General features: G+C 39.8%; 1 protein-coding gene across 2 annotated transcripts in view; it reads right to left on the bottom strand.

Moving 5' to 3' along the window:
- Vcl (vinculin) overlaps nucleotides 1-25,280 on the bottom strand; it is a 93,265-nt gene that overhangs the window by 52,335 nt on the left and 15,650 nt on the right. For both annotated transcript variants that reach the window (XM_050127041.1, XM_050127043.1), the window contains exon 2: nucleotides 11,471-11,541. In XM_050127041.1, coding sequence (XP_049982998.1) covers nucleotides 11,471-11,541 — 71 coding nt within the window. The remainder of the gene's footprint in view (nucleotides 1-11,470; nucleotides 11,542-25,280) is intronic.

Genomic DNA, 25,280 nt, shown 5'->3' with positions numbered 1-25,280 from the left:
GGGAAGGGAAGGGAAGGGAAGGGAAGGGAAGGGAAATTTAAAAAAGAAAAGAACAAAATCATTAATGGTCCCAAACTTGATTTTACTTTCAGGGAACTTGATCCTTGATGAAATTATAGAAAATAAAAACAATCATTATAAAATGCAATTCCTGAGCTACATCTATTTAGAGATCCAGTTACTGGATATGATTTTCAAATTTGAAAAAGAATTTTTAACTGCTAGGAATAACTTCTGGAGAGAGAACCTGCAGGACGGGAAAATGTAATGAAAAAGGTTTGCCGGGAATCAAATTGGTTCTCCACTAATGGTTCTCCTGTGTGGTAAAATGACAGGCAGAATAGACACCGCACCATTGTTCTTGTTACAGTAAGATATCTAGTCAGTACATTAAAATTTAATGGCATTCATAAAAGCCAAACAAATCCCACTATGATTACCAGCAATCAGAAACAGGAGGAGCCCATCATGTCAGTGGAAAATGTGATTTTTATTTAAGCACTCTATCTGCCTGATCTCTTAAAGTGATCTTCTGCTTAGAAATAGAAACCTAAATTCTAGGTTTCTGACTAGGAATAGGATCAGTTTCCCAAATAATCTTATATCCTGACTATATCCTAGTAATAATCATTTAGATAATTTAATCAGCGAGTACAAACTGAAGCTTCTCCACTTTGGCCTTCAGCCTCAAGGACCAGCGTTTGTGATTTAGATCAAAGGGACCAATGGCAGTCCCATGGAATTCTTAGCATACTCACTTGTGAATAAATCCATCCTTCCAAGAATATCACCTCATGTAAAATAATGTAAAAGAAGGTTCAAAGTTTCTTAGTTCTCGGTGATTTTAATTATCACTAATTGAGATGTTTAAGCTTAAGCTGTTTGTTTTGCTTTATCTTTTTCCCAATGCCTGCTTGGTATTAAACACGAAAGTTATGCATGCTACCCATCAACACTACTCATGGAGACGTTTCTCTTCACGGTAGCCATTCTCTCTTGAACTTGCAGTCCTCCCCATCCTTGGCCCCCAGAGGGCTGGAATTACAGGCCTGTGGTACAGGACCTGACTTCAAACTTTATTTTAAAGCAACAGAAATAGACTCACTCGTGTGTAGCATTCCAATAATAGCTAATGTGCTTTGCATCCTGGAGCTGCCGTTTGAAAGGTCAAGGATCCTCAGCCCTTAGTCATCTAGAAACCTGAGTGAAGGCCACAGTCACAGTAGCAGTTTTTAGAAGGCAGCAGGGAACACAGAGTACAAACAGAGACGTTCTTTAATGTAGTTCGAGTAGCAAGTGCACAGCCGACTCAGCCTATCATATGCTCATTATCATACGATAATGCTAAGACACGATATTCCAACCCTCTGCTCTAACTGCAAGATCTTACAGCCCTCATCCATAAATCCATAACGTACTCCTTTCCCTGTCCCAAATCTTACAGTATGATACAATACAAAGCAGCTTTCTCATTTTTTAAAATTTATTTTAATTATGTATATATGTGCATGTGAACATATGGGGTCAAATCCCCTGAACAGGAGCTGTTGTGCACTGTCTGACATGGCACCAAAACTGACTTGGGTGCTCTGGTAGAGTCTCTAGCCCTTTCTCATTTTTGGCATGGCCAAGCTGAATGTAGACACCCAAAATGAAAATTTTGTCAATTAGACCACAATAAAGCTAAAAGGTAAGGTTGTTGGCTTTTTTTTTTTTATTCATTTATAAGTATGTGTCTCGACCCCTATGGGTCTGGGCGTCAGTCTAGCACTTCCGAGGAACTAGGCCTAAGCCACAACCTCTGTGGGTCTGGACATGAATCTGGGACCTCTGAGGGAGTAGGCAGGAACCAGAGATCTCTGCAGGTCCAGGCTTGAGTATGGGACCTCAGAGGGAGTAGGCCTGAGCCAGGACCTCTATGGGCCCAGGCATTGGCTGAGACACCAAAGGGAATAGGCAGGAACCAGAAACCAACCTCTAAGGGACTGAGTGTGAGTTTGGGACATCTGAGAGAGTAGGCCTGAGCCAGGACCTCTGCAGGTCTGGGCACATGCGAGCCTGGGAACTCTGAGATAGTAGACTAGAGGCAGAGTCCTTTACAGGACCAACCCCAAGCCAGGGACCTCTGAAGGAATGGATCCAGACCAGGTACATTTATAGAAACAGCTCAACATAGGCTACAGCAGGCCTGAGACAGCAAACTCCAAGGGAGTAGAGCAAAGGCCGGGAGCACTGAGTGACCTCCAGGAACACAGAGTGACCAACAGGGTAACTAGAACCATGGCACTGACTGTACCACGAGGAACAACCATCTGAGTCTTGGATTCACAGGCACCTAGAAAATTAATCGACAGAATCACAGACAGCCCCAAACACAACTATTAGAGAAAAAGATGAGTAGAAAAGGTAAGAACACACACAACACCACAAAGAGCAACACGACACCTGTAAAACCTAAAGACCCTACAACAGCAAGACTTGAACAACCAATATAGATGAAGCAGAAGAAAATGACCTAAAAAATAACGTCAAGAGAATGTTTGAAACTCTTAAAGAGAAAATGAGAAATTTCCTCAAAGAAATGGAGGAAAAGACAAACAAAAAATTGGAAGACATCAACAAATCCCTTAAAGAAAATCAAGAAAAAGCAATCAAACATACAAAAGAAACTATTCAAGACTTGAAAACTGAAAGAAAGACAATAAAGAAAACACAAGCAGAGGGAATTATAGAAACAGAAATCATGAAAAAAAAAACGATCAGGAACCACAAATGCAAGCATGAACAGCAGAATACAAGAGATGGAAGAGAGAATCTCAAGCGCTGAAGATACAATAGAGGAAATAGACTCGTCGGTCAAAGAAAACATTAAATCTAACAAACGCTTAAGACAAAATATCCAGAAAATATGGGACACCATGAAAAGGCCAAACCTAAGAATAATAGGGATAGAAGGAGAAGAAATTCAACTAAAAAGCACAGAAAATATATTTAACAAAATCATAGAAGAAAACTTTCCCAACCTAAAGAAAGATATGCCTATGAAGATACAAGAAGCTTACAGAACACCAAATAAACTGGATTTTAAAAAAAAGTCCTCTCGCCACATAATAATCAAAACACTAAACATATAAAATAAAGAAAGAATATTAAGAGCTGCAAAGGAAAAAGCCAAGTAACATATAAAGGTAGACCTATCAGAATTACACCTGACTTCTCACTGGAGACAATGAAAGCCAGAAGGTAATGGTCAAACATTACGTAGACATTAAGAGACCATGGATGCCAGCCTAGACTACTATAACCAGCAAAACTGTCAATCACCATAAAAGAACAAAACAAGATATCCCATGACTAAACCAGATTTAACCAACATCTAGCCACAAAGCCAGCCCTACACAAAATACTAGAAGGAAAACTCCAACCCAAGGAAGCCAGCTACATCAACAAAAACATAGACAATTGATGGTCTCATAGCAGAAAAATCCCAAAGAAGGGGGAAAATGCACAAATTAACATTATCAACAATGAAAACTAAATTAACAAGAGATAGCAATCACTGGTCATTATTATTCCTTAATATAAATGGACTCAACTCACCTATAAAAAGGCACAGGCTAAAAGCTAACAGATTGAATACAAAAACAGAATCCATCCTTCCTCATCTCAACCTCAAAGATAGACATCATCTCAGAATAAAAGGTTAGAAAAAAATATTCCAATCAAATAGACCTAAGAAACAAGTGGGTGTAGCTATCCTAATATCTAACAAAATAGACTTCAAACTAAAATCAATCAAAAGAGACAAAGAAGGACATTTCATATTAGTCACAGGAAAAATCCATCAAGAGGAAATCTGAAATTTTCCTTATCAGAAAATTTACAGTCATATAGCAGACTATAGACTATCATAAACAGCAAGGATTAAAAACTGCATGACTGTCTCAATGGATACTGAAAAATATTAAATAAAAACAAGCTATCAAATTTTTTTTGTGTGTTTTAAAGTATCATAAAGGCTAGAGGTATAATTCATCATAAGACCCTGGGTTTGATCCCCCACACAACAAAATAAGTCTTACCATGAACAGAAAATATAGACTGGAAGAGAAAAATAGCTATCATAAATTTTTTAAAATAATTGGATTTATTTGAAGAAAGCAATAAAATAAAATCGAGAGACTATGGCAGGAAGCTAACCATCACCAAACCCCACTTCACCTTTCCAGCATTTTCACATCTTCTACATCAGAAGCAATCTCACAAGGAGGGAGAGGTGTAGTGCAGCCTCACAGTCAGACAGCCCTGGGGCAGGACCTTCTCCACTCCTGCACTGAGCTTCTGAGTCTCAGTTGCTTCATAAACAAAATGAAGTGGACTAAATAACAACCAGTTCATACATGAATTTAAGAAATGGAGCTGTTTCACAGGGTTCCTTTGGTTCTACTATGGGAGGAACAATAAGATTATAAACAATTCCAGGAAAAGCAAACATACAAACACTAAATTTTGAGAATGAATTTCTTAATCTAAGACTAGACCTGTATTCTATATTGGAAAAGTCAAGGTATTAATTAAAGGAATACATTTTTATTGTTTCTATTTGCTTTTTGCTTTGTTTGTTTAATTTATACCAAATGTTTATGTGCATGCATGAGTGGGGGGGGGCGCCAGAAGTCATCGCCTGACTCCCCAGCCAGTAAGCAGCACACTCTCCAGTCCCCACTCTACCCCCATCCCCAGTGTTGGGTTCAGGTACATACCACTATACTCAACCTTTTAAGTAGCTGCTGAGGATCCAAACTCAGTTCCTCTTGCTTTCACAGAAGGTACTTTTCCCAATGAGTCATCTCCCCAGCCCTGATTTTCCAGGAAAAAGATGAGGTTTTCAATAGTCTCAATATATCTTTAAGATGAGTCACTTAGTCAATAGTATTTATGGTCCTTAAATCCTTAAAAGCTTAGTAATTCACGGATGACTTAATGCAATATAACACTTGCTGTGTGAGCCTGACAGCCTGAGCTGTCGCCTTGGAGCCCACCTAGAAGAGCTAGGTGGGTAGCAGCTTGCTTCTGTCTGAAGCATCACCCCAAAGTTCACAAGAGCAGCAGCAGAAACACCCTGACTCGATTAGGCAGAGGAAACCAAGTCCTGAAAGTTGTCCTCTGATCCCACACCCACACTATACTGCATTTGCACTGTACCAAAGACTACACACAGGCAGGTAAATTTAAATTGAAAGCCTGCCTGATCTACACAGCTACATAGCAAGTTCTAAGCCAGCAAGGGCTACACAGTAAGACCCTGTCTCTCAAAACAAAACAAGTTAGTACTGTCGAAGGGTAAGGTGTGGGTCACACTACCTCTGGAAGGTCAGACAGTACTCCTGGTACATACCTGCAATCTCAGGATCAGGATTTTAGGCTAGCTTCGGCTATATATCCAGCTCAAAGTCACCTTAGTCCACATGAAAACCCGCCTCAAAAATGAGAGCTTATTTTAAATGGGCAGAATCTTAACCTTAGTATTCTCAGAATTCCACGATAATTTATGTATACACATCCCAGTAAGAATATGTGAGCTCTGGGCCCTCTGAGTTCTTTTCAAGCTTTTGATTATACTGTAGACAACGGAAACACAAATAACACATGCCTAAGGCTTTATTTCCTCATTTCTCAATCACCAAATACAAAGTAAACCAAAGATTTCACCCATGTTCACCTAGTTAGAACTTATCTACAAATTAATTTTTTTAAAAACGGCTCTGTTTATTGTTGAGAAGACTCAAAGCTTCACAAATTACGTTTAAGGAAGTCAGTTCAAACAGCAGTGCACAGATGCGTTTAATACATCAAGTCCAAAGGGGAGCTGTTGCAATGAGAGTGCTTGCTCTAAGTTGGAAATGCAGTAAGGCAGCTGACGGACGTGAATCTTACAAAACTTGGTCTTCAGTTGAGAGACAAAAGTCTTCTTATAGTAGCAATGGAAAGGATCACAAAACTCTCAAGGTCAAAACAAACAAACCCTGAAACATCTGAGGCACACAGTAGCCCCAGGCAGGCAAACACATGGCACTGAATACTACAATAAAAAAATATCATTCTAAAAAACCAATGATTCTCCCAAAGGAGGAAAAAAAAGGCACAGATTAACATCACAAACGATGAAAACTAAATTAACAGGAGATAGCCATCACTGGTCATTAATATCCCTTATTGTATATGAATTCAACTCACCTATAAAATGGCACAGGCTAACAGATCGGATATGAAAACAGAATTCATCCTTCTTCTGCATACAAGAAACACATCTCAACCTCAAAGACAGACATTGTCTCAGAGTAAAGGATTGGGAAAAAATATTCCAATCAAATGGACCTAAGAAACAAGCTGGTGTAGCAATTCTAATATCTAACAAAATAGACTTCAAGCTAAAATCAGTAAAAAGAGACAAAGAAGGGCATTTCATATTAATCACACAAAAAATCCATCGAGAGGAAATCTGAATACTGAACACCTATGCCCCAAATACAAGGGCACCCTCATATATCAAAGAAACACTTCTAAAGCTTAAATCATACATTAAACCTCACACACTAATAGTGGGAGACTTCAACACTCCCCTCTCACCACTGGACAGGCCAATCAGACAAAAAATGAACAGAGAAATAAGAGAACTAATAGATGTTATGACTCATCTATAGAACATTCCATCCAAACAGAAAAGAATATACCTTCTTCTCAGCACCTCATGGAACGTTTACAACAACTGACCACATACTTGGTCACAAAACAAACCTCAACAAATACAAAAAAATTAGAATAACCCAATGTTATCGGATCACCATGAACTACAAATTATAAGAAATAAAACCCTTTCTTCCAAAGGGGGAAAAAAATGATTCTGTGCACTTTAACCAACAAGTAGGTTTAAAAATACAAATTATGGGGCTGGGAGAGGGCTCAGCAGTTAAAAGCACAGGCTGTTCTTCAGAGGGCCTGGGTTCAATTCCCAGCACCCACGTGGCAGCTCACAACTATCTACAATGCCAGACCAGGGGACCCAACACCCGTGGCAAAACACCAATGCACATAAAATAAAAATAAAATAAATTTTTTAAAAAAATCAAATTACAAGATAATTTTGTTTGGGTTCTCAAAATCAAAAGAAAATAAAATCTAAATATAAGTGCTAATAATATAAAATAAAACACTATTTAACTTTGGTCAAAAAGACCTAAATTAGATCTAAGTATGTTTTAATCACTTTAAAATGTATTCTCTGTACATTAATATAAACTATGTTAAAATCTTACAGGTAGGTGCCAAAATTATGCTAACTGATAGGGTTTAGGATGAAAACAAGGAAATATGATAAAGGATGGAGCATGGAGCACCTTCTCACACAGTTCGTCATTTTATTCAGCAGGCCTAGACATCCCAATATGTTTCAAAACCAGCCCAAGCTGGAAAACCAGTCCAAGCTTTGACATTTACCAGCAGGGTGCTCAGAGCAGCAATGAGGCAGGTGGTGGCACTTCCCAGGGTCAGCGCAGCAGCGTTTGCCTGCCAGAAGGAACTGTGCACTCTGCTGCTTGCAGGAAGGAGTTCATACCAACCACAGTGGAGCCCTGACAACACTGGGGCATTAAGCTGCCTTAACTTTCTCGTCCCTGTGCTACTGCAGAGATAGGAATGAACTTCCCACTCAGAAGGCAGAAGCAGGTGGCTCTCTATAAGCTTGAGGCCAGCCTGTTCCACAAAACAGTTCCAAGACAGCCAGGGCTACATGGTAAAATGCTGTCTCAATAAACAAAAAAGAAAAAAAAGAAAGAAAAGAATGATGTTTAAGTACATTATACAAAAGCATTTTTCTCCAAGGTGTGCTGGCTGTTCTTATGTCAACTTGACACAGAAAATGAGGTATCTGAAAGAAGGGAGCCTCAACTGAGAAAAGCTTCCATAAAATCTGGCTATCAGGGGGATTGATGGGGGAGGGCCCAGGCCACTGTGGGTGGAACTATCTATCCCTGGGCTGGTCCTGGGTTCTATAAGAAAGCCTTGGAGAGTAAGCAGAAACAGCACTCCTGTGTCCTCTACACCAGCTCCCGCCTCCAGGTTCCTGCCCTGTTTGAGTTCCTGTCCTGACTTCCTTAGACATGTGATGTAGAAGAATAAGCTAACTGGACCCTTTCCTCCCCAACTTACTTTTTGGTCACGGTGCAAGGAAACTGCAGCAACAGAAACCCTAATTGAGACACAGGGCAAATTCAAACTGCACCATAAACATTTCTCACACTAACAGAGACTGAATCTGGCCAGTTTGGCACACATTTTCTCTCCTTTGTTTAGCACTGACACCTTTTACCCATCACAAATTAGCTGTGAATCCATTTCCATGCTGTCATTCTGTGGCTCAAAATCTGCAAAGCTTCTTTCCTGCCAGCTCTAAATTCCCAGTCAGGCTGTCAAGGACCTTCCTCCCTGGGCCCAACCTCCTCACTGGGCTCCGCGACTTAAACCCAGCACGTATGACATCCAGAGTGATCTGCTTTCTCCATCCTCTCTTCTCCCAAGTCTCGAGTCGTACATGACACCTTCGTCTACTATCCACCCCTACACTGACAGTTCTTCTTATCAAGTCCATTTGTGTCACAGCTCCTGAACTGGAAAGGTCTCAAAATATCTCCACTTTTTGTTCCTCTTTGATACACAGGGGGAAATAAAACTTGTAATCCAACCAGTTGCTCAGCAAACTGAGGCAGAAGAATCTTGAATTAGAAGAGACTGATGTTTGAAAAAGAAAAACAAAAAGAAAGCGTATATGTAGGACATATCCCAACATGTCTAGAACTCTGTGCAATTCCCAGGTATAATAGCTTTAGTTCCACTCACTCCTCTTCCAGTAAAGCAATCACAAGAAAAGGCAGACGAGTGCCTGCACTTCAGTGAGAGTACAGGAAAACAGCAACAAAACAGTAAGCACTGATGAGAGGGCTGTGTGACTGAAGTCATTCTCTTCTTCCCAACCACACCTGCTCCTACCTCCTGGAGTTTCGTATTTGTTTTTATTCTATGTATATGGGTGTTCTGTCTGTACATCTGCCTGTGTGCTCTATGCACATATTGCCTATTGCCTTTGGAAGCCAGAAAGGTGTCTAATGCCCAGAACTAGAGTTAGAGATGGGTGTGAGCTACCATGTGAAAACTGGGAACCACATCCTGATCCTTTAGAAGGACAGCCAGTGCTCTTACCTGCTAAGCTATCTCTTCAGCCCTCAATTTTTTTAAGTACGATATTGGTAAATTTTGTGGTTTATTACTATTAATAAACTACTTATAATATCTTCCACAGGGGATTTTTCACTGTATACTGGTAAGAACTGCTATCCTATACAGCAAAGAGCATGCTAGACAAATAGAAGGCAAGCAATAATTAGCCAATGGGTGTGTCCAGTTAATAAATCAGTTATGTATAAATATTGATTAATGTTCAGCTGGCTGATGATGATTGATGAAAATAAAAAGTATAAACACGGATTGACAGAGCTGTCATGACTGTGGACAGTTTCTCAAGGTCTGACCCTAATATTTTGATATCACATCATGGCTACTGCTCTCCAACCCTAATGTTTAAGTTAAGGCAGTTTCTATGGTAGCAATGTACCTCTTGTGCAACACTGTGACCATGATTCAAATGTTAGGTAAACTTAGTGAATGGTGAACTTATTTTCCAATGTAATCAGAGACGAGGTAACTTGTACTGTGCATAAGAAAGACTGGCTGTGTCATACAAATCTTGTTCTGTATTAAAATGTCTCAGTTGGGGGTGGGGGTTGCCCTAGTTTTGTTTTTTCCTGAAACAGGGTCTCACTATGTAGTCCTGGTTGTCCTGGAACTCACTATATAGACCATGCTGTCCCTGAACTCACAAATAACTGCCTGCCCCTAACCTCCTGAGTGCTGATATTAAAAATGTCTGCCACCACACCCAGCCTTTAAATGGTACTTTTACAAGAAGCAAGGTCCTGAGCACTGCAAGTCCCTCAATGCCAATTACAATTTAAACTCAGATTGACTATTTCAGATCTAAATTGCTTGAGATCAGAAACAGTTTTGATTTTTAAGGGTGTTTCGGGGGAGGTGGGGGCTACCAGAAATGTTCAGCTTGTGTGACACTTTTAACTAATTAAACTCACTTTTCAGTATTCCCTGAACTGACTGTAACACAAGCCAGTGATTTGATTTTGAGACCCACTCCAAATCCTGAAACGGCATATCCCTCCCTGAAAGCCCTGAAAGCTCTTTAAACATATACGAGATGGTGAGCATGAACCTGCCCGGGCCAAGAGTCTTCTGTCTCCTGTTGCCTTGGCATCCTCACACTCTAGAAAGTGAAGCTGACAGTAAGCTTCTAACATTTATTTCCTCCTTTGTGCTGCCTAAGAAGCAGTCACTATTCAGATCCACAAAACCAGACTTCAGAGGAAGCTTGGGTCAGTAATGCCTGGAAACACCCAAACATCAAGCAAATAGCCCGAAAGAATGTCCTACTCGACAAGTCCAAGGATATAATTAATTGCTTCTGATTCCCTCTGTCCCTTCCCCTTCAGGCTGAGATATCTACTTTCTGCTTCCTTACATCCTAGAGAAAAGCAAGAAAAGCATAACCATTGTGTTTTAAATTTTAGTGTACTTGCTTGCCCTCAGAGCTGACAAGGACACTCATCTTGTTTAGACTTTAAGCTTCAATAAAATTTCAGTGTAGCTAATTAAGTGACATACTTTTAAATGAATTGTTCAGTATTTTTCAGCTAATCACAACACACTGGTGTTCTCAAGTTCTCATGGAAACCAGTGGTTTTGCCTCCTGGTACAATAAAGGTTCAAACCTTTGGGGCGTCCCTCTAGTTAGCCTCACATGAGCAACTGTCTCACTGAAATATGTACAATGATGACTTTCCAATTCTATCATTCCTTCCGTATCTATGGGTTCATAGTCTCCTCATCAAATAGGGTTATGAAATAAAGTTGACACAAGAAGAGCAGGAGAAAAGATTAATTCTTTTTCATTTCCAATTGCCAGAGTAAGGGACTGGTACCCTAGTTACCACCAAATGTCATCTATGAAAAACAAAACATTGATCGCTCTTTGGTCTAACGAGGGAGGGGGACTTGATTGGGAGAGGGGGAAGGAAATGGGAGGCGGTGGCGGGGAAGAGTCAGAAATCTTTAATAAATAAATAAAAAATTTTTAAAAAAATAAAAAAAAGAAAAACAAAACAAACAAAAAAGGGGGTGGAGGGAGGTTTCTTTAGGATTTATCTTATTTTTGACCTCCGCATACACACAAACACATGTGTATGAAGACAAACACACACACACACGCACCAGAAGTAGCTCTCAGAATCAACTTACTTTTTCTAACAAGAGTAGTAGTATTCTATTTAGTAACAAATGTTTTACTCACTTAATAAATGCTGGCGGCATGTCTCTCTTCAAAATCTGATCCTCGGTGGTCTGAACCGTCTCTTTTCCAACCTACAAGAGGAAGGTATGAGTCAAGTATTAAGTTCTGAGACTGTAAGTAACTTTGACTTAAGCTGTCTCAAACATACTTTAAGACATAGTCCAGGTATGGTATATCCATATGCCTGAAATCCTATCACTCAAGTTTGAGGCCAGCCTGGATAGACAGTACCAGTCAAAACAACAACATCACAACAAAAACCCTCCATAATCTAGTTTCAAAAGAAAATTTTTGTATTTTCAATTATTAAGATCAATCAAACCAGGCATGGGGGCACACAGCTGTAACCCCAATATGTAGGAGATGTAAACAGGAGGCCCAAGAATTCAGAGTCATCCTTATCTACACAGCATGAGAACTTGTCTCAACTGGGGAAGAAAGGATAACATGTTTTCACAATATAATTATAAAACAATATGAAGTCCAAGCACAGCTCTAGAGGAACTTGGGGGCATCACTAAAAATAGTGAGAAAATAGAGAAACCTGTTGAAAATACACATGCATATGCTACACTACACTGAAAAACATCTCTAAAAGGCCACATGAAGTATACAACTTGAGCAGACTAAAATGAATAATCAAAATATTTTGCACACAAATATATATGGAGGAGGGAGTGGAAGAAATATCTGATGAAATTCTGACTTTGATACTAGAAATCAAACAAGAAAACATGCAACTTTAATAGCAACACACATATGTATATATGTGTATATATGTATAGAAATATATGTAAACCCGAAAATAACATGCATTTACATAGTTTAAGAACAACCTGAAAAGAAATAACAAATACTTTTGAATGCCAATGGTGTAATAGACAGCTCCACATTCTGCGAGCAGCAATATAAACTTACACATTCTCTTTCGGCATTTGCTTCTGTATCTTAGGAAACATAAAAATTGTCACAACTAAGAACTGCAAACTGAGAGACTAGCCCCTACAAGCAGTATCATCAAATGTGAGTATTACAATATTTACAAAAGTATTTACTACGATGTTACTCTTAACAGCCAACATCCTTTTAAAATAACTTACCTAGCAGAAACAGTTAAGCAAAGTAAGGTCATCCTAATTTGGAGAAAAGCCAGTATGATTATACAGACTCAGAGCTGTAGGAAAATATTTCACTTAAAAAAACCATAGTTAGGTATAGTAGCTCACACCTGTCATCTCAGCAGTCAGGAAGCAAAGGCAAGAGTTGACAGTGTAGAGCCTGGTCTACAGAGTGAGCTCCAGGCTACTCTAAAATCACAAACAGATCTGCAGCTATAGCTCGGTGCTAAAGCATGGGCTGGCACACACAAGGCTTTGGGTTCAAGTCCCATCTCAGAAAAGAAGGAATTATATCTTTTTAAGTACAATATGCTCAGTAACAAAGGTAAACCACACTGCAGCACAGAAATGTGAAACTTTGTAAGCCCTTGTTAAGGAGTATCCTCATCCTACTTAGTCATTTAACTTCTGATTTGAGTTTAAAGAAAAAAGTCAAGCTGCGCGCAAGGTAGTGGCACACACCTTTAATCCCAGCACTTGGGAGACAAAGGCAGGCAGATCTCTGTGAGTTCTAGGCCAGCTTGGCCTACAGAGTGGATTCCAAGACAGCCAGGGATACACAGAAAAACCCTATCTAGAAAAAAAAAAGCTGAAAAAAGTGAGCAAGAAAAATCCCTAAATATACAATAAATTAGCTAAAGAAAAAGCTACAATAAACTATTCTTAGGAAATACAAGTCATGCATAAATTACTGAAGACAAGTTTTTTTCTCTCAAGTCAATAGCTGAGAAAAAGCATCACACAGCACTGTGTAAGAGCCAGCGCTCCTGCAGACAATAGACTGTCTGTAGCATGATAAAAGCCTTTCATATCAGCAGCTGGTTTAAGAGTTTCTCAGATCAAATATGACAGAACATTTCCACTGTCTTGTTCACTATGTTTGCCAGCTGAAAACAACCATTCAAAAAGCGATGGGCCATGATTTCATGAAGTAAAAGACAAAGTTCAGGCATGAAGTCACCAGCTCATATTAAGTATAATGGGCTTAGAATATTCACAGTGAAGGCACATGGAGAACCCTTTAATGTACACACAGGGCGCAGGGGGACAGAGAAACAGAAAACAGGAGGAGGGCTGAAAAGGGAGCGTTCCTCTCAAATCTCCATTAGGAAAGTGAGGGTTATTCAGTGTTCCTGAGCCAAATGTCAGATACTGACTGTTCCAGGTACTGAAGATAAAGCAGACAGTAAGTTTCCCGACACTATGGAACTCAGGTACTAGTCGCGTTAGCCAGACAGTCACAGGGATGTGGCTCAGTTGGAGATTGCCTGTCTCACATGCCGGAAGCCCTGGGTTTGATCAACACTGCATAACTCAGGAGTGGTGGGATACTCTGGAGGCACATAAACCTGGCGCACAAATATACATACATAGACAAAACACTCACACACATAAAGTAGAAAATTTAAAACTAAATAAAAGCAGACAAAACAGTCTATAATGAAGAAACAACACTAGAGCTGAGACTTTGAAGCTAATCTCATCCTGAAGATCTGGGCCTGGGTGGCCATGCTACTCAGGAGACCAGAGTAAGATTAGACTGCAAGTTCTAGGCCACCCTGGATACCTTACTGAGACCCTGGGTCAAAAGCATAAACCTATTCCATCTAATCCCCATCTTGTTTGTTCCATTGTGTTTTCATGTATAAAACATGGGAACTGTCTTCATGGTCACGGCGAGACTGGAGGAAACATATTCCCTGTCATCTCTTGCTTGGTAATTTCTTTTTTTTTTCTTTTTTTATTTTTTTTAAAGGAAAACAAACTATCTTTTTTTCATTATACATACCAATCTAAGTTTCCACTCCTTCCCCTCTTCCCATTCCCTCCACATACCCTCCCACCCCACCCCCATCCAATCCTCAGAAAGGGTAAGGCACATTGCTTTGTGGAAGGTCCAAGGCCCTCCCTACTACATCTAGGCTGAGCAAGGTATCCCTCCAAAGAGAACAGGTTCCCAAAAAAACAGTATATGCAGTAAGGATAAATCCCGGTGCCACTGCCAGTGGCCCCTCAGTCTGCCCCAACCATACAACTGTCAACGACATTCAGAGGGGCTAGTTTGGTCCTATGCTTGTTCCTTCCTAGTCCAGCTGGAGTTGGTGAGCTCCCATTAGCTCAGATAAACTGTTTCAGTAGATGAACCCTTCATGGTCTTGACCTCTTTGCTCATATTCTCATTCCTTCTACTCTTCAAGTGGACCTTGGGAGCTCAGTCCAGTGCTCTGATGCAGGTCTCTGCCTCTGTTTCCATCTGTTATTGGATGAAGGTTCTATGGTGATATTTAAGATAATCATCAGTCTGACTACTGAGCAAGGCCAGTTCGGGCACCCTCTCCTCTATTGCTTAGGGTCTTAGCCGGGTCATTCTTGTGGATTCCTGGGAATTTCTCTAGAGGTTTCTGCGAACCCTATAATGGCTCCCTCAATCAAGATATCTCTTTCCTTGCTCTCATCTCTGTCCTTTCTCCATCTCTACTATCCCATTCCCTCAAGTTTTCCTCACCCCTCCCCTTTTCCCCTTCTCTTCCCCTTCCACCCTCCATTCTTCCCCCATCCCCATGCTCCCAATTTTGTCACGCAATCTTGTCTGTTTCGACTTTCCAGGTGGATCTATATATGTTTTTCTTAGGGTTCACCTTATTACTTAGCTTCTCTAGGATCATGAACTATAAGCTCAATATCCTTTGTTTATAGCTGGTATCCACTTATGAGTGAGTACATACCATAGTCATCTTTTTGGGTCTGGTTTACCTCACTCAGGATAGTGTTTTCTAATTCCATCCATTTGCATGCAAAATTCAAGATGTCATTGTTTTTTACAGCTGAGTAGTACTCTAATGTGAACTTCTGAAGGGATCACCATCCCTGACATAAAGCTCTATTACAGAGCTATAGTAATGAAAACAGCTTGGTACTGGCATAAAAACAGGAAGGTTGACCAATGGAACCAAATTGAAGACCCGGATATTAATCCACACACCTATGAACACCTGATTTTGACAGAGAAGCTAAAATTATACAATGGAAAAAAAAGAAAGTATCTTCAATAAATGGTGCTGGCATGTCAATATGTAGAAGAATGAAAATAGATCCATATCTAGCCCCATGCACAAAACTCAAGTCCAAATGGATTAAAGACCTCAATCTAAATCCAACCACACTGAACCTGACAGACAAGAAAGTGGGAAGTAACCTTCAATGCATGGGCACTGGAGACCACTTCCTATATATGACACCAGTAACAAAGACACTGAGAGAAACAATAAATAAATGGGAACTCCTGAAACTGAGAAGCTTCTGTAAAGCAAAGGACACAGTTAATAAACCAAAATGACAGCCTACTGAATGGGAAAAGGTCTTCACCAACCCCACATCAGACAAAGGACTGATCTCCAAAATATATAAAGAACCCAAGAAATTAGACATCAAAATTCTAAATAACCCAATTAAAAACTGGGGTACAGAACTAAACAGACAATTCTCAACAGAAGAATCTCAAATGGCCAAAAGATACTTAAGGAAATGTTCAATATCTTTAGCCATCGGGGAAATGCAAACCAAAACATCTCTGAGATACTATCTTACACCTGTCAGAATGGCAAGATCAAAAACACCAATGAGCTTATCCTGGAGAGGATGTGGAGTAAGGGGAACATTCATCCATTGCTGGTGGGAATGCAAACTTTGGAAATCAGTATGGCAGTTTCTCAGAAAATTGGGAATCAACCTACCTCAAGATCCTGCAATATCACTGTTGGGCATATACCCAAAATATGCTCAATCATACTACAAAGGCATTTCTTCAACTATGTTCATAGCAGCATTATTTGTAATAGCCAAAGTCTGGAAACAACCTAGATGTCCCTCAACCGAAAAATGGATAAAGAAAATTGCTTGGTGATTTCGAGTCTCAAAGTTTTGTCTTTGATTAGCCTAGAAAGGCTTTATCAGTGGTTCACAAATCAGGAGATATCATTATGGCCCATTATACCTTAGAAATTGGCTTCTTTGGATGCCCTGGACTTTATGATACTTATGTAATGTAACACTGAACTGTCGAGAGGTAGAACAGAGGATGACAGCCCTTCAACAGACCTACAAGTCAGGTAGCCTAACTCCCTACCTTGTCCCTAGCTGAAGCCAGTACAGCCGGTCTTTCTGATTCAGTAAACCGTGTACTCAAACACATCTGACTGAATGAACCCTTGCCTGGGCTCATTTTTCTGGTTGAGCTATGTGATCCTTTTCTTCTCCACCTCAATGCTAAGTTCCAGGTCTAGCTCTTCTTTTGTAAAGAAATCATTTGGTAAAGACATAAAAAAAGGTTCATGAGTAACTTAGGAATGAGTTAATAGGAAGCGTCAGGAGACAAGTTCAGCTTTAGAAGGTTCATGTTCCGTGTTTATAAGTCCAGTTTTAAGATTCAATGATATATCTCACACTTGTACAGTACCAAATCACCAAAATACCTGGCCTACTAAACCAAAGGCTGATACATTATAGAATATGGTTCCTCATTTATTGTTCCAGAATAGCTAATAAATGTCTGTGACCTAAGTCAAATAATTTAATCACTTTTCCTTTAATTTCTTCTTCCGCCACTGTCACCTAAGTGCCTTTAGGGGCTGGAGAGATGGATTAGTGATTAAGAGCACTGTCAGCGCATCCAAAGGACTCAAGTTCACATTCCAGTATCCTCGTCAACAATTTCACAACCACCCGAGACTCCAATTCCCTCCTGGCCTCTAGCTGAGACAAACACACACACAGACACACACACATATACAAATAATAATAATAATAATAATAAAATAAAGAGCTTTTAATTAAAGTGTTAAAATGCAACAATAAAGTTGGTAAATGTTAGATGGAATCATTAATAACTTATTAATAACAAAGAAATATTAAAGTGAATGAATTACTTTTGGACTACAAAATAATTAGCCAAATATTCCATGATAAATTAAAGTAATATTATTGTAATTATTACATATGAAAGCAAATCAACAGAAATTTTCTACTAAAAAAAATTTAGGGGCTTGAGAAATGGCTCAACAGTTAAGTGTAAATTTGCTGTTCTTCCAGGACCTTAGTTCAATTCCAAGTACCTATATAAGGTGACTTACAACTACTTATAACTCCAGCTCCAGGGGCTTCCAACACCTCTGGCTCTGTGTATACCTGCATTTGTGCACTTGTCCACACACAGACACATATATACAATTCAAAATAATTTTTACAATTTAAATGAAGAGAAAATATTTAAAAATCGTTCTTAATTACATACGGTTCTGAGCAAGTTGTCTGGTCACTATTTTAAAATAACACTTTCGGGGAATTATCTAACTTTATTGTAAATACTCATTTTTACTTCCCAATTTCAATTCTATGGCTCTGTAGTATTCAGATCTGTTCACTGCTGGGCACTGCTCCTAAGACCTGATTTATATTCAGTCCAAAAATCAGATGCTCCCTGCCAACTATGTGTCACCTAGGTGGTAGGAAGAGGGAAAAACACACCCTTGGACATATGAACTGGAATAGTGGTAGTGGATGAGAAACAGGCCTGAGAGAAGCTTTGGAGACTTGGCAGGAAGCCTTGCTTCTTCTGAAGACTCTTACTTTGTTCTATAGTTAATTTAATTATCTTTTGTTCAATATGTCACTTTCAGCTCAAAAATTCTATATAAGAAAGCTGTTGTCTTGTCATTGTTGGTATACTCATTTCATCACAGCCTACTCAAGTTCAGAAATATAGAATGATTGGTTACTTTTCAGGGGGAATAAAGGCGGTGCAGCTAGCCAAGCCACTACCTAGACTAAAAACTGTTAATGCAGATGCCTCCCTTAGCTACAGTAAAGGTAAGAAAATGGCAAAACATAGCAGAGAGGATTCTTATTACCAATTCCTATAGTATAAGCGGTAACTACAGTGCTTTACAAAAGGAGGCAGGGCGGCAGGCATGGTTGTGCACGCTGTAACTGTCACAATCTTTAATGAGGTAGGAGAACTGGGAGGTAAGAATCCAGCCTGTGCTACACAGCAAAGCAATGTTTAAACAACAGATTTCTTCCCTCCCTCCCTCCATCTATCCATCCATCCTTCCTTCCTTCCCTTCCTTTCAATACAAGGTCTCACTGCATAGCTCTGGCTGGCCTAGAACTCGCTATAGCTATACTGATTAGGATGGCCTTGAGACCAGGGTGACCTTGGTATCACAGAGACTCTACCTCTGGAGAATGGGATTAAGAGTGTGCACCACCATACTCAGCTAGACAACAGGATCTTAGTGTAAGTCTTTATGTTGTCACAGTGCACAGGACCAATCAATCATTTATGACCAACCAATCACAACCAATGCTGTGGGATAATACTCTTGTATGCTGTAAAGATTTGTCTCTTGTATTAGTTTAATAAAATGATGATTGGCCAGTAGTCATGCAGGAAGTATAGGCAGGGCGACCAGACAAAGAGAATTCTGGAAAAAGGAAAGGCAGAGAAACAGTCAGTCACCAGCCAGATGCAGAGGAAGCAAGCCTCACTGAGAAAAGGTACCAAGCCATGTGGTAAACATAGACAAGAACTGTGGGCTAATTGAAATTGTAAGAACTAGTTAATAATAAGCCTGATCTAATAGACCAAACAGTTTATAATTAATATAAGCCTGTGTGTTTTTCTTTGGGACTGAGGGGCTTTGGGACCAGACTGGGGAGATGAGACTACAAACAAAAAGAGGCTTACATGACATTTACTTCATGTAAAGGATGGGAAAGAAATCTAAGATGAATCTTGCTCCTGGTTCAAGGGTCCAAGTCAAGAGGACAGAGAGAAAGCCCAGAACGTGGAGGGAAAGGAATGTTCAGATGGAGCTGTTCAATGAGCAACCCACTTACCTAGCTGGACTAGAGATTTGAAAGCAACAGTGAGGTGTCTCTCAAAGTCGCAGACAATAAATGAAGTCAAGTGCTAACAACACTAACAGATAACAGCTGCTTAAAGAAAAAGTTAGTACACAGTGGTGCAGTGACTCCTACTTGTAATCCCAGAACTCAAAGGCCAAGGCGAGAGAACTGCTGTCTAACAAGTAATTCAGATCTGCAGGCTTCCTTGAAGATTAGGAAAATCTGAGTATGATAAGTCATATTTCCACAAGACAATAAACTGGAGATGGCATATAACTTGACAGGGACTACTGTTCTACAACACAACTCCTTAGTGTCCCACAGTCGGCCTGGTTCACCCATTAACTACTTGGCTGCTGTTGTGTTCCCTAACTTTAACAAACAAGATTCAGTTTTAACCAGTTAAGTGCATTAGGCTAGCTCCCTAATAGCATGAGCTTATGCATAAAATGCCTATTGCACTAATGATGAAATGCCATGGGACAATGGTTTTACCCTGTAAACATTTGTTTCTTGTACTTGTTTAATAAAATGCTGATTGGCGGTAGCCAGGCATGAAGTATGGGTGGGGCGACCAGGCAGGAAGTAGAGGCGGGGCAATGAGAACAGAATTCTGGGAAGAGGATTCAGCAGTCTGCATTTGTGACCCAGCCACAGAAGAAGCTCACCAAATAAGGTACCAAGCCACGTAGCTAACACAGACAAGAATAATGGGCTAATATAAGTTATAAGAGTTAATAAGAAGTCTGAGCTACTAGGCCAATCAGTTTATAACTAATGTACACCTCTGTGTGATTTCTTTGGAACTTAACCACTGAGAGAACCAGACAGGGCAGAAACCTCATACAACAATGAAACATTCTATTGTCCCCCAATTATGTATCTACACATATGAAAAAGTGAGACTGGAAAAAAGGCACATCATGGAAAATAAAATTTATTTTCTTGTTAATCCTTTTCTGTATATTCCAGATTTGGGGGGAAAGGGAAGTATGTATTGCCTTCATAATCATGAAATTACAGGCATGACAGCACATGCCCAAAATCTCAGCACTTGGGGGTTAAGACAAGAGGATTGTAAGTCTAAGGCTAGCCTATAATACAAAAAGAGTTCAAGGCTACATAGAGAGTTTGAGGCCAGCATGGCATACATAGTGAAACTTTTCTTAAAATAAATATGTAAATAAATACATCCATGCTTTCAACAATACCCTTTAGCACATAACAATTTATAAAATATGAGAAACTATTAGTGCTAAAAGTTTCCACTTCTAACAAATTTCCATAAGCTAATGTATATGTGCACAAATAGAGCACAATCATTGTGAGTCAATGGTAGATGAACACTGTTAACCGCAAGTTCTAATGTCACACAAACTCATCCAGCATCATAATTTCCTGGAGCTCAAGTTAAGCTGCCTTGGCAGCAGCTGTTTATTCTAATCCAACAACTGAGTCTGAGTGTGTTAATTAAGGATGGGTAAATGTTAGCAGAGCAGTTTGGTTCACTAGAACCCTATTTAAAAAGACACTGCGAATAGGCTTCCAAAGTGCAAATACTTCATCCTCTCTCAACTCGAAATTCTTCCATAGGCTTCACAACCACTTACAGTACAGCTGTCTTCTGGAGAGCCACCAAATTCACAGGAAAATGGGCCATAAGTTCAGGCCACTATCTTCACCACCCACTTTTTCCCCAATTCCCTAAAGAAGCATAAGCTAGGTCCCTCCCACTTATGGACTGGCAACTGTAGGATGAAAAAGAATACAGCAGTCTGTTCCAGATGCCTCATTTTAGAAATAAAACTCTGGGGCTGCAGATGTAGCTGGATGATAGGAGTACCTGTCTAGCACTTGCAAGGTTCTGCATTCAGTTTCCAGGAGAAAGGGGAGCAATGAGGTTAGCAAAGGTTATTTCTCTTAAGAAAGTTGAGAGGCCTGCCAAATACTAAAGTGGTTTTCATGCTGATTTCAAATATACCTAAGTGAATTCTAGATCCTCCAACTACCTAAAATGATAGTAGTTATATAGAGAGATATAGTTAATGATAGTCAAGCATTAACTATAGGAAAATAAAAAATAATGGATTTTTTTTGTTGTTGTTTGGTTTGGGTTTTGATATTAAAAAAGATTACTTAAAAGGAGAACTCAGTAGCATCCCAATTGATTATAATTAACTAATCATTGCATATTCATAAATACTGATGAGGAAAGATCTTTGGATGACCTGAATGTAATCTTTAATACATGTTTCAAGTAGAGTACAAATTCCTTAGGGAAGTTGTGACTTCAGGTCTAAGAGTGGTTTGTACCCCACAGCCATGACACAGAAAACAGGTTGTTTTCTGACTAAGAGCTCAGAAAACAACCACTCACTGAAATAGGAAAATGATTAAATCAAGTAGCCAATTCTGTTAGTAGTCAATCCTATTAAATTCCTGTCTGTCCACAGCTACTCTTTAGCCCCTACACTCCTTCTAATTTTTGAACAACTAAAAAAAAGGAAAAAAAACAACTTTAATTTTCAATTCTTCAATATACATAGAAACTCTAGCATTCTACAACTATATTAAGATAACCAGCTAGAATATACCACTAAACAGTGATAAAAATATGAAAATAGAAAAGTTAAATATGGTTGGGCACACCTTTAATCCTAGCACCTAGGAGGCAGAGGCAAGCAGTGTGACTTTGAGGCCAGCCTGGTCTATAAAACAAGTTCCAGGACAGTCAGGGTCAAACAGAGAAACCTTGTCTCTAAAAAGAACAAGAAAAGCTGGGCAATCTCAGCACTTGGCAGGCAGATCTCTGAGTTTGAGGCCAGCCTGATCCAGGACAGACTCCAAAGCTACAGAGAAACCTTGTCTCGAAAAAAAAATAATAATAATAAAACAAATAAAAATAGATTTAAAAAATGAAGGAAGGAAGAGAAAGAGGAAGGAAGGAAGGAAGGAAGGAAGGAAGGAAGGAAGGAAGGAAGGAAGGAAGGAAGGAAGGAAGGAAGGAAAAATTGCTGAAAGAAATCAGGTTGAAATCACCACCTGCTGTGTCTTCTGCATGACTAAGGAAGAGAAATAATACATGTGAATATGCCATTAGTGCTTAATGCCTTAAAATAGCCCCGAAATCCCACCAAATTCAAATCTCCATCTTCTTCATTGCTACCCTCTAATCAAACCTGCTTTTCTCAAAAGATTCTTCCACAAAAATATAAAACATACAAATTTTTATGCTTTAATAGCTAGAATCACAAACACATTTTTCCCAAGGGTTTTAGTTCACAAATATGCAGTTAAAATGACACTGTAGCCTTTGTAGATAAGCCTAGACCGGTAGCCACCACCACCAAAAAATTTTTCTTTGTGAGAAATTAACTCCCAACAGCCATTGTAAGTGAATTTTTGAAACAATCCACTTCCATGCTAGGAAGGCTAAATCCCACTCCATCCTGGAAGCAATGTGGAGCAGCAGAAGGACCTGGCTTCGGGGTGAGGTGTCCTCAGCTTGGTCTCCTTAACTGTTACTCAGCCTCGGTTTCTTTACCAATAAACAGGAAAAGTCAACTCTCTCTGGGGATCAGTGAAGTAAAACACATATACATTACCAGGAATAGGCCTGGCGGGTAACAGAGGTCACTGTTTACTATTTGCAGGGCTTTTTTTTTCCTTAAATGTGTGCATGTGTGCGTGCGTGTGTCCTTTTATTTTGTTGTTTGTTGTTTTGTTTTCTGACTTGACAGGGTCTTGCAATGTAACCCTGGATGACCTAGGACTGGCTATATTGGCCAGGCCAGCATCACATTTGTGGCTAGTTTTCTCCCTCAATGTCTTCACTGCTAGGGTTACAGGCATTTACAAAAGTATAAATAAATAAATTTACTATAGCACAGCCTTTAGGTCAGGACCTCTTATTATTTCATTAAATCCACAGCTAGAGAATGTGGGCATCACACTATTTTCTCATTTTATGGGGGGGGGGATTAATTGATTTGCCTAAAATGTTATTCAGATTGTGTTCCTATAAAAATCTACGGCATGGCAGGAACAGGAAAACCTGATTGACAATGAGTACACAGCATGTAGGATCAGGATATAATTTATCTTAGTCAGAGTTCTATTGCTATGAAGAGAGATCATAACCACTACAACTCTTATAAAGGAAAACATTTAATGGAAGTGGCTTAGTTCAGAGGTTTAGTCCACATCATCTTCATGGCTAGCAGCATGCAGGCAGACAAAGTCACACCTAATAGTGCCCTCCCTATGGGTTTATGGGGGCCAATTACATTCAAACTACCACACAGTTTGACTAGTCTTTCCTATCACTGCAAGGTTTCCATAAATAAGATCAATCAGGCTCATTTGGGTTTGGTCTCCTTAACTGTTATTCACTTAGGAAATATCAAGTGAATAAAGGCTGAGGCTCCCGGACATCCACATTAAAGCAGCATATGTCTTAGAGAGAGAGGAGGTATCCCAGGAGAACCCTGGCCAGCCAATCTAGCCAATCAGTGAGCTTCAGATTTAGCAAAATGATCCTGCACCAAAAATTAAGGGGCTGAGCTACTAAGAAAGACACTCAACATAAACGTTCAGCCTCCACCTGCATGGCAGGTGTACAACACAGTCCCAACCCCCACCTCCACTCCATCTTTCTCTCTCCTGGTGCCAAATTCTGAAATAGTAACCCTGTGGCAAAAGTCTTTAAATGTCTTTATTAGTGCTAAGAGCCATTCCACTTGCTAGCTGGAAATTATTCAGAGTCCTTTTACAATACAATAATTGAATCTGACTCCAGGCCATAATAAACACTCTGACCCATTAAATCAGGGACAAATACAACATTTCACTATTTCTTTGTTAGTGGACAAACTGCACTCAAGCCTCAATTTCTCATAAGCAGCCAGAGCTCAAAATTCTATTCTGTAAAATACAGGAATCAAATGACAAGGCTGACAATTAAAATGCTCGAAAAAGGGACTTTTAGGATATCTACAGTAAATAAACTTCCAAAGCTGTACCTTTAAAAGCTTTTCCTCTGAGTGTTGTTTGGTTTAACTGGGGCGGGGATGGGGGAGGGCAGGGACACACAGACCAAATGCACCAAACCACACTCAGAAGACAATTGAGGAGGTGGTTCTCTCCTTCCACCTGAATATGGGCTCTGGAGAATGAACGCAGGTCATCAGGCTTGCACAAGCACTTTTACCCACTGAGCCATCTTGCCCACCCTCTTCTAGGTGTTTTTATTTTGTCAACAAATGTAAGCACAATTCAGTATGACTCCATACAGGCTGAGCAGAGACTTGGTTGTAAACATGCTGAAAAGGGAAATAAACAGCACTGCCCCTCCAGACCAAACTAGCCAAGACGTACTGGTGGGGAAAGCTGCAGGCCACCAAACAATACTGTTGCGAGTCTGTGCCTTCTGCAGGCATTCATCCCAGCTCTAGCACAGCGTGCGCTAGCTATAAACTTACGGGAATCCAAACTTGTTTCCTTTGCCACAGAAACCAGGCAGTGCATGCCTTTAATCCCAGAACTAGAAAGGATTATAAAACAGGAAAACAGCTCTCGGACACAGTCTCATTCTGATCACCATTTCAGACTGAGATCTAGGAAAGAACAAGTCACTTCAGGTTGAACCCCAATTTCTCTCTCCGAGTTTTTATTAATCATGTTTCAATACATATATTGAAAAACATAACAAACAAGCAACAATACACAACAGACTCATAAACTGAATATAACAGTGCACACCAGTAATCCCAGCACTGAAGAGGTAG

The sequence above is a fragment of the Alexandromys fortis genome, unplaced genomic scaffold (assembly GCF_014885135.2).
Source record: "Alexandromys fortis isolate MF-2015 unplaced genomic scaffold, M_Fortis_MF-2015_v1.1 scaffold_233, whole genome shotgun sequence".
NCBI lineage: Eukaryota > Metazoa > Chordata > Mammalia > Rodentia > Cricetidae > Alexandromys > Alexandromys fortis.
Note: the sequence above shows the minus strand (reverse complement) of the source record. Positions and strands in the feature narration are given on the sequence as shown.